At 40.7% G+C, this 19828-nt stretch overlaps 1 protein-coding gene across 2 annotated transcripts in view; it reads left to right on the top strand.

Moving 5' to 3' along the window:
• TNNI3 (troponin I3, cardiac type) overlaps nucleotides 1-19828 on the top strand; it is a 79417-nt gene that overhangs the window by 57139 nt on the left and 2450 nt on the right. For both annotated transcript variants that reach the window (XM_077457539.1, XM_077457538.1), the window contains 2 exons: nucleotides 14720-14905; nucleotides 16943-17048. In XM_077457539.1, the coding sequence (XP_077313665.1) occupies nucleotides 14720-14905; nucleotides 16943-17044 (288 nt within the window). In that variant the 3' untranslated portion in view covers nucleotides 17045-17048. The remainder of the gene's footprint in view (nucleotides 1-14719; nucleotides 14906-16942; nucleotides 17049-19828) is intronic.

Below are 19828 nucleotides of genomic sequence, written 5' to 3'. Positions count from 1 at the left end.
AATCGCCAAGACCACCAATGGCGTTGTAAGGGGCAAAAGGGTAAGTCTCATGGAGGATGCAGTTTCCCAATCCATGAAATTGGCAGCGGCTCCGGAATCCAGATGTGCTGAGACCGAACGAGAGGAAGCATCGTCATGAAGCAACACGGAAAGGAGAAGACGAGAAGGTGAAGGTGACATTTCAGGGTCTAATACTCCACCTTCCAGATGTATTTAGCCCTGAGCGTTTTTCCGGACGAAGAGAACAAGTATCACGGAAATTACCTTTGACCCAACAATAGAGGCATAGGCCCAGAGTTCTGCGCCTAGCACGTTCTTTGGGAGATAACTTTGTCCGGCCCAACTGCATAGGTTCCTCAGCAGGCAGGGGGTACGCCTCGGATCGAAGAGAAGGGACTGGGGGCTCAGACTGCCTAAAGAACGGGGAGTGCTGGCGTCTTTTTTCCAGGGCCCTCTCCTGAAAGCGAATATCGATCTGGTTACTAGACATGTGCGATTCGTTTCGCACGAATCTCCAAATTCGTACGAATTTCTCAAAATTCGTACGTTCGGAAGGATCCGAAATACGAATTGCCGTGCGTCCGAATTCTGTACGGAATACGAACTTTTGTTTACAAATTCCGGATCTCAGTCATTATGCTTATTATGACTTGCAGAAGACTTCTGTGATAGAAGTCAATGTAAATTGCCTGAAGACATCAGTGAAGGACTTTCATCCTCTCTGGGCAGGCTGCCAAGAAAAGAACAAAATGATACAATGTTTCTTCTTCAATGGGCTGAACTCCATGTGTAGAAGTTTTCAGTTTAACCATTTAAAGAATAAATCTTTTCTGACACTTGTTGCTTACAAGTAAAAATCCAGTATTTTCTGCTGGAAAATCACTCAGAAGCCCCAAAAATTATATATATTTTTTTTAGCAGAGACCCTAGGGAATAAAATAGCGGTTGTTGCAATATTTTATGTGACGCGGTATTTGCGCAGAGGTCTTTCAAACGCAAGTTAGCCCTTTATCACGGTGCTGGTGTCATTGCTGTATGTCACGCTGCTGATGTCAGTGCTCTCTATCACGGTGCAGGTGTCATTGCTGTATGTCACGCTGCTAATGTCACTGCTCCCTAGAGGTCCACCGGAAAAAAAAAGGGCTAACTTGCATTTGAAAGACTGCTGCGCAAATACCGCGTCACATAAAATATTGCAACAACCGCTATTTTATTCCCTAGGGTCTCTGCTAAAAAATATATATGTAATTTTTGGGGCTTCTGAGTGATTTTCTAGCAGAAAATACTGGATTTTTACTTGTAAGCAACAAGTGTCAGAAAAGATTTAGTCTTTAAATGATTAAACTGAGAACTTCTACACACGGAGTTCAGCCCATTGAAGAAGAAACATTGTATCATTTTGTTCTTTTCTTGGCAGCCTGCCCAGAGAGGATGAAAATCCTTCACTGATGTCTTCAGGCAATTTACATTGACTTCTATCACAGAAGTCTTTTGCAAGTCATAATAAGCATAATGAGCAATGTTTTTGCTTTTAAATTCATCGTAAAGAACGTTTGTACACGTTAACGACAATTCGTATTTCGTACAAAACAGAACGGAATTTCGGACACGAAATACGAAGTACGAATTAATTTTATTACGAAACGGAACAGAACGAAACAAATTTATTGACGGTGCCCATGTCTACTGGTTACACAAGGTGATGACACTGTCCAGATCAGCAGGAAGGGATCTTCCTGCTAATTCATCCTTCACTCTATCAGGGAGGCCATGTAAAAAGGTTGCAATTAGGGCCTCATTATTCCAGCTCAATTCAGCTGTGAGGATACGGAACTGAAGAGCATACTGTCCCACAGACGCGGACTCTTGACGGAGACGTAAAAGAGCGCTAGCCGCTGAGGAGACACGACCCGGTTCCTCGAAGATATTCCGAAAAAGTTTCAAGAAATCAGACAGGCTAGAAACCACTGGATCATTCAGTTCCCACAGAGGGGCGGCCCAGGCTAACGCCTCGCCGGACAGGAGGGATATGATATATGTGACTTTTGCCCGATCGGATAGGAAGTTTTGGGGCAGAAGTTCAAAATGAATTGTGCACTGGCTAAGGAACCCCCTGCAAGCCTTGGAGTCCCCAGAGAAACGGACCGGAGCTGGTAGTTATAATGAATGTGTGGCTGCGACTAATGCGATAGGTGCAGCGGCAGATAGCGGTTGAGGTTGTTGAACCGGGGGTCCTAATGAGGCCTGAACCTGTTCAACACGGGATGCCAAATCCTGAAGGAATCGCATTACCTGGGTCTGATGCGATTCTTGGGTCTCAAGTCGCCGAACTAAGCTCTGCAATGGATCATCTGCAGGAAGCGGCACGTCAGCCGGGTCCATGGCTGATCAAACTGTCAGGTCACCTTGAGGCGAGGTGACAGATGCACCCCGTAGGGATCAGGAGTGCACCGCAAGGTTGTGGACCCTACGGCTGACTGCTGCAGATGGGGGACAGATCCCACTGGGGTTAGAGCGTAAGATTCCCTGGGGTGCGGAGTCTAAGAGCCAGCAGGCGTTCACCAGCCCCTCTGGTGGTGAGGATGGACTTGGCTGCAACTGGCTCCAGGTCGTGACCCCCAGGGTCCCCCAGCTCACACCCACAGTAGGCAACAGGAGGATAGGGATGGTGAGGGACAAAGCCAAGGTTGGGGCCACAAGCAGACAAGAATAGTCAGGGGCACGCCAAAAGGTCAGGATCACAGGCAAACAGGGATAGTCAAAACACGCTGAAGTCGGTAACGGAAACCAGTAGCAGAGCACACGGCAGGAAACAGGAAGCTAACACACAAAGGAATACACAATGGTTGATCAGCCCTGATGGCCTGCAGTGCACAGGTTAATATAGGGCTCCCTGATAGGGCCTGGGGTGGAGCCATGCTTAGAGGAGAGGTTATAAAAACCACCAGGTGGAAGTGGCTGGCCTCGTAGGCTGAAGACATGAGGTGAGGTAAGCAAACACGGGAAAATCACTGCATAATCATGACAGTATGGTTAAAGTAGTGTGACTGCTTCCGCAAGTAATCCGGTGAGGTCAAGTGAGAGTATGCCACTAATCCCTTCTCCCATCCACGTTCCAAAATAAAATACAAAAACACAAATACCCTGGACTGGTCATTGAGTAACAAGCAAGCAACAGAAGGGTGGGGCAAGCGGGTACCCCTAGCGACCAAGTGGGAACCCTCAGCAACCAGCTGGTGGTAACCAGCCAGAGGCCTAAGAAGTCAACACTCAGCATGCCCTACAGGGACAGTGCTATATCTATAACAGGTATAGAGCCAGGGGTGTATAGGCAGGAGTTTATATTTAGTACTGCCTTGTGCATGCCTTCAGTTGACCTGAACTTAAATTGGAACTTTAGTCAAAACATAAAGTCCTGCTAGATAACTTCAGGCTGGCCCCTTTTGCAGGTATGGTTTCAGTATGTAAAACATTATAAATATGTGCCTATACTGTGTAAAATCAAGGAATACATTGTCTCACCCTGCTCTGCACATGCTCAGTTTCTCTCTATTTTTAGGCACTGTGCTGAATTTGTAAAAGGCAGATCTGCTGACAGCCTAAAAATGTACTGCTGTTTAGGGGTACTGGGCTTTACCAAAATGGCAGCCTCCAGCAAGAAGAAACAAGAGCAATGCTGGAGGCAATTTACAGCACACATTCATTTTGGTAACATACAGTAACTATTAATGTGAAATGTATGTTCCTTGCTAAAAAAAAAAAAAAAACATTTATCAACTTGTTATGGTTAAAGTTAAGCTTTAAAATATAATAGTACAAAACCTATAATATAAAATTTCAGGCATTATTTAACCAAACCCCTTTAACCACTTAAGGACCAAGCCTTTTCTGACACTTGTTGTTTAAAATGGAGATTGTTGTAGTACTTTACGTTACACTGCTTTTGTGCAGCGGTCTTACAAACGCATTTTTCAGAACAAATACATGTTTTTTAATTAAAAAATAAGAAAACAGTAAAGTTAGCCAAATGTTTTTCTATAATGTAAAAGATAATGTTACACTGAGTAAATTGATACCTAACATGTCATGCTTCAAAATTGTGCATGTTCGTGGAACGGCAACAAACCTTGGTACTTAAAAATCTCCATAGGCAGCGTTTAACCAGTTCCTGGCCACGCTATAGCCGAATGACCGCTACAGAGTGGACCTACATTACAAGGAGGTCGTCAATAGACGTCCTCCCCCTTTGCACGTTCCCCATTCGCCCCCTGCAGGTCACACGAGGTGCATGCTGTGATCCTCGAGTCAATGAGTCACAGATCGGATCCCGACCCCCTTACCAAAGACAGCTGATCACGAGATGTAAACAGAAGCTGTCAGCGTGAGGAGAAAAAAAAGCCGATCACTGGCTGCTGTGTAAGGGACATCAGTCCCAAGGAGGAAGAGGCACAGCCACTTCATCTGTACCCATCAGGGCCATCTTCCAGTGCCACCTGCCAGTGCCCACAGTGCATATCAGTGCCACCAATCTGTGCCCCACAGTGTATATCAGTGTCACCAATAAGTGCCACTTATCAATGCCCACCAGTGGTACCAATCAATGCCTCATCATTGCCACATAGTAGTGCTGCCTGTCAGTGTCACCTACCTTTGGCCATCACTGTCCATCACTGCCACCCATCAGTGCCCATCACTGCCACCTATAAGTGACCATCAGTGCCAGCTATCAGTGCCAGCTATCAGTGCCACCTATTAGTGCCACCTATTAGTGCCACCTATCAGTGCCCTCCATCATTGCCATAATTGCCACCTCTCAGTGCCACCTCTTAGTACCCACCAGTGCCACCTCATCAGTGCCCATCAGTGCCACCTTATCAGTGCCCATCAATGCAGCCTATCAGTGCCCATCAGTGTAGTCTATTAGTGCCCATCAGTGCCACCTCATCAGTGTACATTAATGAAGGAGAAAAATTACCTGTTTTCAAAATTTTAGAACAAAATATAAAACAAAATTTTCGGTCTTTTTTCATTTTTTTAACAAAAAATTCAAGTTCAATCTAGCTTATAGTCACAAAAGCTACTGAACAAATCAATCAAAACTATTATTAAAAGCTTCAACTGCAACAATTAAATGATTTAAATTTTCGATTATGGTTTTACCAAAGGGTTGATCGGGGTAATGACAATCAGCGGAATTGATGTCACTTAACATCCATAAAGGCCGTCAACTCTATTGAATGTCGCTACATTCAGGCTGTTCACATATAATTTTGGCCTGGCTTTCTTTCATGGATGTCTCTCTTGTACGCTACTTCAGTTGCTTATATTCATGCCAGAAACAGAATTTGCAGATATTTTCATAGAAAGAGTAGAATAAGATGGGACTGCCTCTGTACCCCTATTTGGTTGCCCTAGCTATGGTACATGCTAACTTAATACATCAGTCCTTACAGGAAAAAAATTTGATTTAGGATTGTAGCAGTGCAAATTGGAGTTGCTTAACATTATAAAACATTTGGGTAAACTAAATGTATTTAACAAATATCATTTGATGTACCTTTCCAAACATCTCAACATGTTTCAATCTGCTTCAATTTGCATCCCAATAATTATATTTCTGGCTAAACTTGACTGGCTAGTGTATAAAATATGGCTACTGTACTGACCACTGGTATCCAAGGATCCTATGAAGAATTCATACATTGAATGTACAGGTTGCCATTAAAAACTGCAATATATTTTGTTTAGATATTGAAGTGCTAACCTGTCAATTTGTATTGGTATTATGCAGAATGCTAATTTAAACTGTTTCACTGAATTCAGTTCACCCCATTCAGTTCAGCCTACATTTAGAAAATTTGTATGGCCTCCAGAATGCAATTGTGGTGGGAATAGAAAGGGGTTAAATATTTATATATGCTTTAAAGTGCGTGTATTGCCCACACATTTTTTTTCCAGTTTTGGATGGAGTAGGGGTGAATTAATACCCCTATTAGTTGATTCGTTTTGGTTGTTTGTGTCCTAAGGACACAACAGGAACTAAAGGGAAATCTCTAAAAGGTGATGAAAATGTCCACTCTTAGACAGTTGTCAGTGGAATAAATGTTCCCATTGGAAGATTTACCTTCATTGTTTTATCTGGGGACAACTGTCAAATCTTGGATTTCCTATTAATTTCCTTTTATTGACAATGGTCTTGGCATCAACATTTCAGTATATTCACTGGCTGTACTAAACACATACGTGTTATGTATAAGGTTATGTATAAGGTAGATAAAATGGCTGCCTCTGAAGCAGCCGGTCCATATCCAGTAAAACCAGTCAGGCAAAGTCCTTTCAGCAGACCAGCTTCTCCCCGCTGTTCCAATATGGACTGATATAAGTATCATTTATATGCATATGTCCCTTGTTCTATCTTGACCTGAGCCAGCCTTTGCTTTATGGAGGTTGCAATAGTCCCTGTGTAACCTTGTGGACATTATGGACCAGAGCTATGGATACATGATTATTCAAGTCTTTTTAAAACGTAAGCCTCCGTGTCCGTGGTCTTGATGGATTAAGCTCCCGCTGGGGTGCAAGGGAGGTTTTTACAGCCTTGAAGCCTATGTTGGGCTATTTACATTGGGTCATAATCCCAATATCTAAAGGAAGCATGTATGTTCTGTAAAATATTCTCCTCTGGATTACAGTGCCCTGTGAGAATCTGAAGAGCAAATATATGGTATTAATTTGGGTTCTGCAGTAAATACTCTAAGTAGATTCTGGGACTCTGGTCACTTTTGAGGACTATCTTTTCAGTGGATACAGATATACATTGGATTTACCAGCTCATTCATTGGTTTACGAAAGTATTTATACAGTTACTTTCCATTTGGATAATCACATTGGACTCACCAACACCATTATTACCATCGTTATTGTGTTTACAGAGTAACATTACAGGACATTTATATATATACTGTATATTATGAGTATGAGTGATCAGTATTGGAGAGAGATGGGCATATGTTTCCAATGTGTGTTTTTGTATGTGTGGGGTTTTTTTGTGTTATTTTAACTTTAACTAAATAGAATGAAGTATATTATACATTTTTGCATATAGTCCAGTGAGTGGTTGAAGGAGTTTTTCCTCTTCATATTTTTTTAATTTTTCTACATTAGAAAAGGGACTGAGTCTAAAATCAGGTTTTTATTAGTGTTTTTGGAGTTTACAAGGCTCTGTAAAATATCCTACAGCAAATTATGTATACTGCATGCAGCCTTTTAGTTAGAACAGAATTAAAAAAATAATAAAACATGTACAAAAGAACAGTAGAATAGCCTCTCCTACACCCGAATGCTCCCATGGACACAGGCTGGAATCTTTCAGCTCCGAAACTTGGTACATCCACTCACCCACACACTCTATTCATACCTTCAATTTAAACGCGACTTTTTCTCTAAAGGCTCTGATTTAACTTTGGACAAGCCCACCCCATTTGAACTTTTGTGTTTCCAAGGCCCATACCAAACCCATCTTATCTATGATATCTATAGATATCTACATGAAGCTCTCTCACTCACTAACACGTATCATTTCTACATGCAGAAATGGTCCTGGATTATTAAGCAGCCTATTCAACTTCCGCAATAGCAGAAGGTATGGGAGACAGCTTCCAAATCTTCAAGATGTGTGGAACAGAGAGACGACATATAAAATACTTATTTTTTTTGGTATAGAACCCCAGAGATCTTACACCCCAGAGATCTAACAAAGATACGACCCCATGACGCCCTGGGTGTGTTGGCGATGCTGGGAAGATACTGGCTCCCACTTTCACATTTTTTGGGAGCGCCCCATTATCCAATCTTTTTGGGCTTCTGAAAGAAATGTAGAAATATCTAAAATCTACATATTCTAGTATTCTATTATACTCACAGGGACGTTTCTGGATGAATAGCAAAGTCTTTGTGTAATATGTCAGTGTCCTTTCTCCTAAAGGGTGTGTAGAGGAGAAATGTATGTGTCTTTATCCAAGGCCGCTTTTCCAACGTACTATTAGGAATTAGTTTCTTAGTAGAAATTGAAGAATCCTTTGTTCATTCAATACTTCAAGAAGAGTTGTTTTATTGTTCAGAAAGATAAGCAAAGACAACTGACATCTGGTAACATATGGCATGGTGATGGCCTCAGAAGGAGGAAGGGACATATGATGTTACATTCTCCAAAGTGTAGAGTTCTTTCTCTTCCCACCTCTCTTCCTCTCCTTCCCTCCCTACCATACAACCATTATCCATTCTTTAACTGTTTCATAATGTTATGTCAGCATATCCTAGAATAACACCCATTCTTATATGGCTTCAGTCTAAAGTTAAGTTATATAACACCACTGATTGTCCTGACATAGTAACTCAAAAATAGAAGTACCTATACAGCAGAACCATATCTCTCTGTCCTATGTCCCTGTGACCTTCAAAGACTAGCATTACATTATAACATTCATGTGTATCATATTTTTTGTTCAGAAACTTTTATCACTTAAAATATTAATTAACTCAAAAACTTCTAACAGATTCTATAAATGCCCATCTACAGAAACTCCTTGAAATCACTCTACCCCTGGACCCGATCCAGTTTCTTCTGGGTCTGCCGTTCCGTGGCATCCCTGGACACACCCCAAAAATGAGTTGCCTATATTCTTCTGGCAGCAAAAAGGGCTATGCGCCTGAGATGGTTTTCAACAGACTTTGCAAATATTGGAATACATCCGCAGAATTTTTCACCTAACTGCAACAGTTCATGATACACTTCCTCAATTTAAAAAAAAATTGGGACTTGTGGGATCACTCAGAGCTTAACCCAGAAACTGTTCTATCACCCTCTGGTTATCTGGCACTCTCTTAAATATAGATGTTGAACTTTATCCTCTCCCATCTCTATTAATCTGTTTCTTTTGGGATACCATGGTGTTCTGGCTTGACATTTACTACCTGCTTGTTTGTTTGTTTGTTTTTTGATATTGAAAAAAAAAATCTTAATAAAGATACAATTTATAAAAAAGAACAGTAGAAAAAAAAGGAAAGTTACCTTGCAGGATATTCTGTTGATCTCTCTTACAAATATACAAAATCAAACATCTTCATAGTTAAAAAATACTCTGCAAATAAAAAAGGAGGCTTTATCTATCGTAATCTATTAACATCTGTGTGTGTGGTTACCATTTTCATACATAGAATAGGAAATTTAATTTTACCTGTCAATGTGTAACTATTCTGGAAATGAACCACAAGATGGCGATATTGCTTGGTTTACAAGCTTGCATTATGCTGGACATTGCTTTCTGTCTAATAAATGTAAATAGAGAAAGTTAATATGTAATTGAATATTTCACACTATAGTACATAAATGATACAAACACAGAAATTAAATAGCAACAGTAAAATATAACATGTTCGATATACTGTATATAGAAAGAAACAGATCTGTTTATCAAACAACCCAACATTTTTTAAATGCTTGCATTCTCAGGTATTTGAGATGGCCAAAAAATGGCATCACTTTAACATTATGTTATTTGCTGGGATGCATAGAAGGAAACACTTCATAACTGGCTATAGTTTTGATATAAATTGCTTTTAAAGGCCCCTGAATATCCATGGCAAATACTTACATTTAAAATATGCATTAAATCCCTAAAATCCAAAAACAAAAGTTATATTACAGCTTGCCAACCTTCAAATGTGGTGACAGCATTACTTTTCTTTTTTAGTTTATTTGAATCTTTACTTCACCTGGTGATCTGCCCAGTAACATATTTTCTGTGTAATATCTTAACCTGTCACCTTAAGAGTTCCCTTCACTGGAACTAAGGGGCCAAGCCCAAAAAATAACCCCACACCATAATCCCCCCTCCACCAAATGATTTGGAGGAATGGCCCAATACTTTTGGCAATATAGTGTGGATGAGTGACTTTGGGGTGGAGGAACTTTGGGGTGGAGGAATAGGGTTGAGGTCAGAGTCCTGACCTCAACCCTATGGAACACCTTTGGGATGAATTAGAGTGGAGACTGTGCGCTTCTGGAAGAATGGTCAAACATTTCCATAGACACACTCCTAAACCTTGTCGACAGCCTTCCCAGAAGAGTTGAAGCTGTTATAGCTGCACAGGGTGGGCCAACTCAATATTGAACCCTACAGACTTGACAAGATTGGGATGGTATTAAAGTTCATGTGCGTGTAAAGGCAGGTGTCCCAATACTTTTGGCAATATAGTGTATTTGGACTTCTGTATTGTAGGGGGCCAGATGGAGAAAATCGATAGAAATCATAAGGCATTTGCAGTTCATATGCAATAGTAATGCCATGCCATGCCCACATGCTGTATAGCTGCATATTAAACCTTTGGGATCTTTACACTCTACCAGACACAAGGTTTGGAGGGATGTTTGGTAGCTTACACAACACTCATGGAATTAGGTCTTAGGCAGTAAGGAACTACCAAAAACTGATGCTATAAAAAAATTTCATAAAATTGTTGGCTATGAATTAAAATAATTTCTTAATTGATTTAGTTTCAATAAAATGTAAACTTGCTTATGACTATTGATTGCTGCATTTTCTATATTAGGCTTGCTATTTGTATTGCCTTATTAAAGAGATAAAAATAAAATCATTTTTTTTCATTAAAATAAAAAGGATGTCTTACTTACCTGCTCTGTACAACAATACTGCACAGAGCGGTCCCTTACCTCCTCTTCTTGAGTCCCCCACCAGCGCTGTCCACTCTTTCTTTGTTTGGGTGCCCCCTTAGCAAGCTGTATGCTATGGGGACACCCATGCAGGCGTGCTCCTGAGCCAGGAGTGTATGAATGCACACAGCGCTAGTAAGCTACAGGAGTTTGACTGACAGCTGCAGAACCGTATGGCTCCTGCTGCCCTCAGTGACATCTGTAAGACCAATAAGAGCGGGGCTACACCCAGGACAGCACAGGATTGGTAAGAGGAATCAATAAATTGTTTAGGGATGATGGGGGAACAGATAGTGGGGTGTTGTTTATCTTAATGCAGGGAATACATTAGGTTTATAAACAGTTTTACTTTAGAACCATTTTAATTAGCTACAGACCATCCGCTGCAGTTGTACTGCGGCAAGTTGGCTCCCCTGCAAGAATCTGCGTCATTGTATGTCGAGCATGTGTGCCCATTCATTAGTGGGAGAGCCAACCAGTGGGTCTGGCGGAGTCGATGTTCACCGGCCACCTGCGTTCGCTCCAGAGACAGGCAGACCGGGGATCTGTCAGTGTAAACAAACAGATCCTCGTTCTGTCAGGGGAGGAGAGATCGTCTGTTCCTAGTGATTAGGAACAACGATCTCCCTCCTTCTCCAGTCAGTCCCATCCTCAAACAGTTAAAAACACCTCCCAGGGAACACTTAAACCCTTGATCGCCTCCTAGTGTTAACCCCTACCCTGCCAGTGACGTTTATACAGTAATCAGTGGCCTTTTTTAGCTCTGATTGCTGTATGAATGTCAGTGTTCCCAAAAAACTGTAAAGTGTCCGATCTGTCCGCCGCAATGTCACAGTCCCACTAAAAATCACAGCTCACTGCCATTACTAGTTAAAAAAAAAAATAATAAAAATTCCATAAATATGTCCCCTATTTTGTAGACGCTATAACTTTTGAGCAAACCAATCTATTTACACTTATTGTGATTTTTTTTTTTTACCAAAAATATGTAAAAGAATACATATACATATTGACCTAAACTGATAAAGAAATTTTATTTTTGTTTTTTAATTTTTGGGATATTTATTATAGCAATAAGTCAAAAATGTTGCTGTTTTGTTTTTTGTTTTTCAAAATTGTTGCTCATTTTTTGTTTATAGCGCAAAAAATAAAAACCGCAAAGGTGATCAAATACCATCAAAAGAAAGCTCTATTTGTGGGGAAAAAAGGACATTGATTTTGTTTGGGTACAGCGTCGCACGACCGCGCAATTTTCAGTTAAAGCAATGCAGTGCTGTATTGCAAAAAATGGCCTGGTCATTAAGGGAGCAAATCTTCCGAGTCTTAAGTGGTTAAAGAAGCCCTATTTTGTCTTCACCTAATACCGCTATCACCTAATACAAACATACAATATACGCTATATTTTAATTAGTCTAACTTAAAATTCACAACTGTTTGCACTAATGTTTTTGTGTCATGAATGTGGAGAGAGGTTCAATTTGAAATTGGGAACTTTATCTATGTCTCATTCTAAAATGATGCCACACTGTCTTTCTTAAAATTACAACCACATCCTGAGGGGAAGTGCTTACCAGAAGGGCCTTTGTTTTTTATGATATAAAGGAGTCCAAGTTTCATATCTGCTTTTCTCATTGCAACTTCCCATGTTTCTGTTCTTGTGAGATAGCTGATGTGCACAAGAAACTGTTTTTTTATGTCATAATTACATATCGACCACAATATGGAGCTCATAATTATCAAAGTGCCAAGTGCTAATTTCAAGATGTGAAAATTAAGTAAAGTCCATCCTTCCACCAGCAGTATATATTCAGCTAATCTTTGCAGCTGTGTGCTATGGGGACACCCATGCAGGCGTTCTCCTGAGCCAGGAATCTATGGATGCACACAGCGCTTGTAAGCCACACCTCTGCTTCCTCAACACAGGAGTTTGACTGACAGATGCAGGACCCTATGGCCCTATGACTTACTTATGCGTACGCTTCTGCGCGCGAGCACACTTTACATTTTTTTTTTGTTGTTTTTTTATTATTATTTATTTTATTTTTTTATTTTTACACTATCCCTTTGAAAAAAAATGTTTGGATCACTTTTATTATTATTACAAGGAATGTAAACATCCCTTGTAATAGGAAAAAAGCATGACAGGACCTTTTTAATGTGAGATCAGGGGTCAAAATGATCTCAGATCTCACATTTAAAAAATATATTTTTTTTCAATGACAAAAATATTGTCCCTTTAAGGCCATTAGGCGGAAGTGACGCTTGAGATCGCTTCGGTCATCCAATGGCATTGATTCGAGTGGGGGCCAATATTCCCTCGACCTCCTGCCTCTCAGGAGACAGCATCGGATCGTCCCTGCTGCTACCAATGGTTCCAGAAAGAAACAGGGAGGACTGGGACACAGTGGCACCTCTCCCACCACCGATAAAAGTGATCGCATGGTGAATCCGTTGCAGAGACCACTTTTATCCTAAAGCGGACCGCCCGCCATTGAAGAAAATACCGGGGTTATAGCAGCTATCTGCTGCCATAACAACGGTATTTAACGTCAAAGGACCTGCGTAAATTAACAGCGGGCGGTCCGGAAGTGGTTAAGCATGTTCAAATATAACATAGGTCAAATAAACCATTCAATTTAAAAAGAAAAATAATTATAGCATTGTAGTTTCCTGGCTGCACTGTTCTAAGTTCTCGCCACACACTGGGAGCTTGAGCGCGGACTACAACTCCCGGAATACAATGCAGCCGTGCCCCCCGATTTATGAGATTTTAAACTCATATGTCAATCCAAATAGTATTAAACATATAAAATCAAATTTTACTGGTCATATTGTACCTTCAGAGATGTGAAAAACTGAAGGTATAAGATCTAGTTGATCCTCAGTATATGGTGAGTCTTCTGCAAGTTTTGTGAACAAACCACTTCTTCAGGAGGAATAATGTGAGATACTATCTATAATAAAGCATATATACTGTAAAGACAATCAAACAAAAAATACATAATTAATGATACAACAGCAAATATTGCATGGGGTGACCACAAGCTACCTTTCCAACGAGGACCAGTGTCTGGAGATGGCCAAGGCTGACTAGCCAACACAACTGCCCCACGGCAGAAGGGGGGGGGGGCATGCAGTGGGCCTGAAGACAATCACATGAACCAACAACTAAAAATAGAAAATGCATGACAAACATACAACTAGCTATTATAGAATATTGCTAGGTCAGGGGAACAAATTATAACACAAGAGAGACCAAAGGTAAAGGAGAAAGCAGAGGAAGGGAGGAGAAACTAGAGGGATTAACGCCAGAAAAGTGTCACAGCAGCTTTATTGAATTTCCCCCACTAACACTTTACCCTTTTTGGGTAAAGCAACACTATATCCTGATAGCCCATCCCCCTCAGTAATGATCTGATCTTCCTTTTGTAGACTGATGTTATATACTGTATAGACTCTGGTTTAATTACACATTATTCCCCTCATTACACACACTGAGATGGCACACACAAGCTTATCTTCATTAGGTGACTAGATCAGACTTTGCAGAATAAACAAACAAGCTATTTATTGAGAGTAGTTCACAATGTTGGTACAAAATGTTCCATTGCACCGCGTAAGAGGTATCATTTACACAGTCATCTCCATTACAATGGAAAACTCACCAATGAACCAATTAGTTTAACATAAGTCACTCAACTACTCTGTAGCACCCTCTATCTCAAGTAGGTTGCTAGAGGTAGTTTTTTTTTTTTTCCAGTCAGCGCAGGTGATGGCAGTGGCGTCATCCACTATTGTAAGTTTCAACACTGGAGCATACTTAGGGTATACTCTGGCAGCAGGGACCAGTGAGGGAGAGTGGATTGGTGAGGGGTGGACTATCAGAGGATACTCTAATTTTGCCCTAAATTAGCAAGTGACGATGTCTTTTTAAGTAAAAAGAAACTTATAGTTCTGATCTCAAATAATGTTGCCTTTTTTATTTTACAGATTGAGGACTTGAATCGGAAGATTTTGGACCTCCGAGGGAAGTTCAAACGCCCATCACTGCGAAGGGTACGCTTGTCAGCTGATGCCATGATGCGAGCACTTCTGGGCACAAAACACAAGGCAGCCATGGATCTAAGGGCCAACCTCAAACAAGTGAAGCAAGCCAAAAAAGATGAAACAGATAAGGTAAGTGTTGTATTGTTGTATGGCTGTGTGTTTGCAGAGCTAAATTTTCCATAAAGCAGTTATTGCCATTAGAAATGGTAACAACGTACAAGTTATAGTTATTTTATTTGTACATTTTCCTTGCATTGCCATCTTTTGATACTTAAGGATACATCTAGCAAATCTGTGAATTGAAGCACTGCAGAGGCCACATCTCTTTCTTTTGTTGGATACGCTGCGGCTGTACAATATAACAGATTCTTGTTCTAGTTAAACTGAGGGAAAAAAAGTGAAACTTTACAAAAGAGTGTACATAATTCTATATGCTTATGGCACCATGATGTCTAAATATGTCAAAGTAGTGGGCACTTCAAGGGCATTTGACTTAAGATACACCGCTAATAAAAGTTTTAAAAAGGGAGAGCAAAGCCAGAAGTTTTTTTTTTAAAAGAATGGACAAAGCCGAAATCTATCCTTTCAGAGTTCTTAAGGCCAAGTTCTGGTGAAGACCTAATTTTAGGAAGGTCAGAATGCAGGCACATAGTAATCTCTGGGATTTAAGTGCCTCTGTTCACACCAGCACTTCCAGGTACAATAGTAGAGCTTTTTTAGCAGTGGCTTTTCTTGTTTTTTGCAAGGTATAAATTAAAGACTCTGACCCCAGGGGTTCAATAGCCATACTGTTAAAGCCAGGGTTTGTGAAGCAGGATGGAGCAGGGGGCCCTGATGCAGGTTTGGCCTGTTGGGAAGAGGCCAGAAGCCGTGTCCTAGTATGTTTGTGTACCAGGTTCTTCTGGGCTAGTATGATTGAGTGAAAACCACCATCTCCTTCTTTTGCTCTATCTTGTGGAGCAGATGAGGTAGAATGTGCACTGGGGAGAAAGTATAGATTAGCCTGAGCTGAGACCAGGGGATTTGGGCGCAAGACTTGACCCACAAAGCCTTCCAAATCTTCCACAAATCCCACTTACCAATGAAGATACGCTGTCAATTCTAAGAGTGGGGGGTGTCTGTTACAGTTTGCCTTTCTCTAGAATCCCAGCCCTGTGGGTTCAATCACTGATTTCAAAGGAAAACAAAGTAAAGTAAAAACTCTACCCTCGCACCAGTTTCTTAACTCAAATAAACCAATACTGCCCAAGAAAAGTCAGATTTGCAGAATGCCATGAACCATCTCTGGTCCTAGGGAGTAGTTGTGCCAGTACCCCCTACAACACAGACTCAGGTTTTCATTCATACCAAGGCCCGACTAAGGTATTCCTCCTATTCTGGACCTTAAATCTCTCAACAAATACTTTCAAATCTTCCTCTCCACTTCAAATCTCCCCTAAAGTACAGCTTCCCCTCTACATATCTTGCCCCTTAGTACATCTACCCTCTCCCCTTAGTAAATCACCCCCCCCCCCCAGTACAGATCTTCCTACCTAGTACAGATCCCCTCTAACTACATCTCCTCCCAGTGCAGAGCTCTACCCCCTTTAGTATAGCTCCCCCAGTACAGATCTCTTCCCCTTAGTACAGCCCCCCAATATAGTTCCCCCTTAGTACAGATCCGATCTACCCAAGACACACAGCCATCTAGTTCAACCAACAGAAAAAAAAAACACAACAAATAAATAAATAAATAAAAAGCCTCCATATACAGAATCCTATAACTGCAGTTGATCCAAAGAAAAGCAACAAAAAAAAGCATATTTAAAGTATGGTCCAATATGCTCCAACAGGGGGTTAATTTCTACCTGAGCAGACAGAAGGCATGCTTTGGAAAGCAAAACATTGCTTGTGTCATAAAAAACAATGTTATTGAATAAGGCATGTTCAGATCTCTGCAGTGTGTTGGGCTTTGAAAAATGGGGCTTGTCTATTTTTCTGTGAATTTTCACACCGTATTGTCCAAATTAATTGTGAAAATGCATTATAACAAATGTTAAAAAACTTACAGTATCTAAAAAAAATAAAAAAATAAAATGTGGATATGGGTGGATGTACACCTGGCCTGTTACCTATACTTATTATGTTTTATTGAGAACAATATCTGTGTTTCCCTGTGTCACACAGGATAAACTGGAAGTTGGTGACTGGAGAAAAAATGTTGATGCCCTGAGCGGAATGGAGGGCAGGAAAAAGAAATTTGAATCCTCTGGCACTGTGCAGTCCTAAAAAGGTACCATTACAGTTAAACAGTTAATTATGTAGCCTGTAATCCAGGGGTCTCAAACTGGCGGCCCTCCAGCTGTTGCGAAACTACAAGTCCCATGAGGTTTTGCAAGGCTGACAGTTACAATGACTCCCACAGGCAGAGGCATGAAGGGACTTGAAGTTTCACAACAGCTGGAGGGCCGAAAGTTTGAGACCTCCCTAAATGAAATACCATTCAGAATGTTTGGTGGTTGTGGCAATGGCAAGCAGGCATTTAATGGGAAAATAAAACAGAGGGTAGCAAAATAAATAGCTTAATACTAGATGTTAACTGCTGGCATGGTGTCAGTATAATGGCCATCAACAAGTACACCATCATGTGTTTGGTCCCCAGGATGGTGTAGGCCTGTACATGGTAGCACCCACCACAGCCTAACTTCAAGTCCCTTGCTGGATTCTCTACACTCCTACATTGTTCTGCTTTTCTCAGGTGTTATTGCATATCATGGCCTCTTAAAAATGTAAAATGACTTACTCCAGCTCAATTACTCCAATTCTCTATTACATTTGGCTTGATCATTTATACTGACAATTAATGAAGTACACACGTGCTATAGGACGATTGTGTACAATCCCCAAAAAATAGCCAAATCTCGAGCAAATATAATCAAATTTTCGTGTATTTTTGTAAAGTGTAAGTCCAACTTTCCTTGCCTAGGTGCATGCAATATATTGCAAATATATCAGAAAATTTAATTGCAGTGTCACAGCTGCTATCTGTACTTAAACTCACACAATAATTCCACTAACTTCTTAAATCCTGCAGGCTTTTCTACCTGAATAATAAGTCATGCTATAGTCACATGATAAGTCTAAGTCCATTGTTGTCATTTAAAAAAAAAAATTCAGACAACAGCAGGGATTACATGAGCAAAATATTACATTCCTGGGAGAAATCTGAACACCAAACAATGTCCAGAATGCTCTTATAAAACAAAAACATATCTGAATTGTTTGGCATTTTTAGAAATCATAGCTGGATGCAGAGTATACCAGATATCTGGTGGCTTCTGAAACTAATATCCTAATGTATTTTTGTCCATTGTACATTTTTCATATTTTTTTCTTTATTTGTCTTCTTCCAAGTACTCTGGAGCAATACACACTATGGCCGCGTACACACGCGGGGACTGTTCGCCCAACTTTGTCCGTCAAACAGTTTCAGCAAACAGTCCGCTCAAAATTAGCATGGACGGACATGGCCACACACGACGAACGAACAGTTTGCTGAAACCGTGCGCGATGACGTGAACGGCACGTACGACGGGACGAAAAATACGACGTCCTATACACTGCATTATAACTTTCGGCGTGTAAATCCTTTCTGAGCATGCGCGGAACTTAGTTTGACGAACAAGCCTACACACGAGGGGACTGTTCGCTGAAACAAAGTTTCAGCGGACAGTTTTTCGGAATTTCCGAAAAACCTTGTTCAGCGGACTGTTCGCTGAAACTGTCCGCTGAAAGCCCACACACGAGCGGACTGTCCACCGAAGCACTGTTCAGCGGACAAAGTTGGGCGAACAGTCCCCGCGTGTGTACGCGGCCTATCAGATTTTCTGCAGATTTTTTTCCTTCAGATTTACCAAAACCATATAATATGAGGTCAAACCTTAGGAGTTTCAATGTGTATGCAATCAGGCAGTCTACTACCTGGGTTTTTTAAATCTGAAGACAAAAATCAGCAGAAAATCTGATAGTGTGTATGGGGCTTGAGTCTCCCAAGAAAACGAAAAATTGTTATCAAATACTTACCCTAATTTTCCATTCCTGATTAACTCCACGGTAGCACACAAATGCCATGGAATTAATCAGGAAAGGAAATTTACGGTAAATATTTCATAACAATTTTCTGTTTTCCAGAATAACTGAATGGCAGCATACAAATGGGAAATAACTAGTCACAAACAAGAATGGGATGCAAAAAAAATAGGGTTTAATGGCTTTAAAATGTATGGAGATTTCTGGACATCTTTAGAATCACATCAAGGATAAGAGTCTGGTATATATTTTTAGGGGGAACCTGTTTTTTTTTTACTTTTTGCATGGTGTCCCCCAATAATGTCATACTATCATATCTATGATAAGGGTCTGGTATAGAAGTAGTAAAACCCTGGCTGTTTGTTTACAAACATAAGATAGCAGACAGGAGCTGTCATTTTCAGGCAATTTAAAGTATGTGTAAACCCTCACCTTGTAAAACAACCCATTTAGTTTAAAATAAAAACATAAATACCTTTTTTTTCCTTCTTTAGAATTGATCGCATACCCTCTGTTCTCAGCTGCATAAGAGCTAGGAAGAAGAAACAGCAGCACACCAAGCTTTTTTTTTCATGTGTCTGCCCTTCCATGTGCTCCTTGCTGTGAAGGCCAGTTATAGGTGGGGGCAGGGACCCTTTGGTTGCACACTGAGCTTCCCAGAAAATGGCTATGCAGGTGAGGCGTGCTGTGCAGAGGAGGCTGAGTTCCCAGCACAGCTAGAAAACTGTCTCATGTCTAGTGTGGTCAGTTTTTAATAGGAAAACAGAGAGACTGGCAGGAACACAAGGTATTTCACACAAAGGAAGCATTACAAAGAGAACAGGATATTTTTTCATACAAGTACATGGTACAGCAGGGACATATAAGGAATATGAAATATTGGGTTTACACATTCTTTAACCACTTGCTTACTGGGCACTTAAACCCCCCTCAGTCCCAGACCAATTTTCAGCTTTCAGCGCTGATGCACTTTGAATGACAATT

Source organism: Lithobates pipiens, unplaced genomic scaffold (assembly GCF_037356315.1).
Source record: "Lithobates pipiens isolate NorthernLeopardFrog02 unplaced genomic scaffold, aLitPip1_a1.2 Scaffold_27, whole genome shotgun sequence".
In the NCBI taxonomy this organism is placed as follows: domain Eukaryota; kingdom Metazoa; phylum Chordata; class Amphibia; order Anura; family Ranidae; genus Lithobates; species Lithobates pipiens.
The sequence above is the reverse complement of the archived record's forward strand: the minus strand, read 5'-3'. Positions and strand labels throughout refer to the sequence as shown.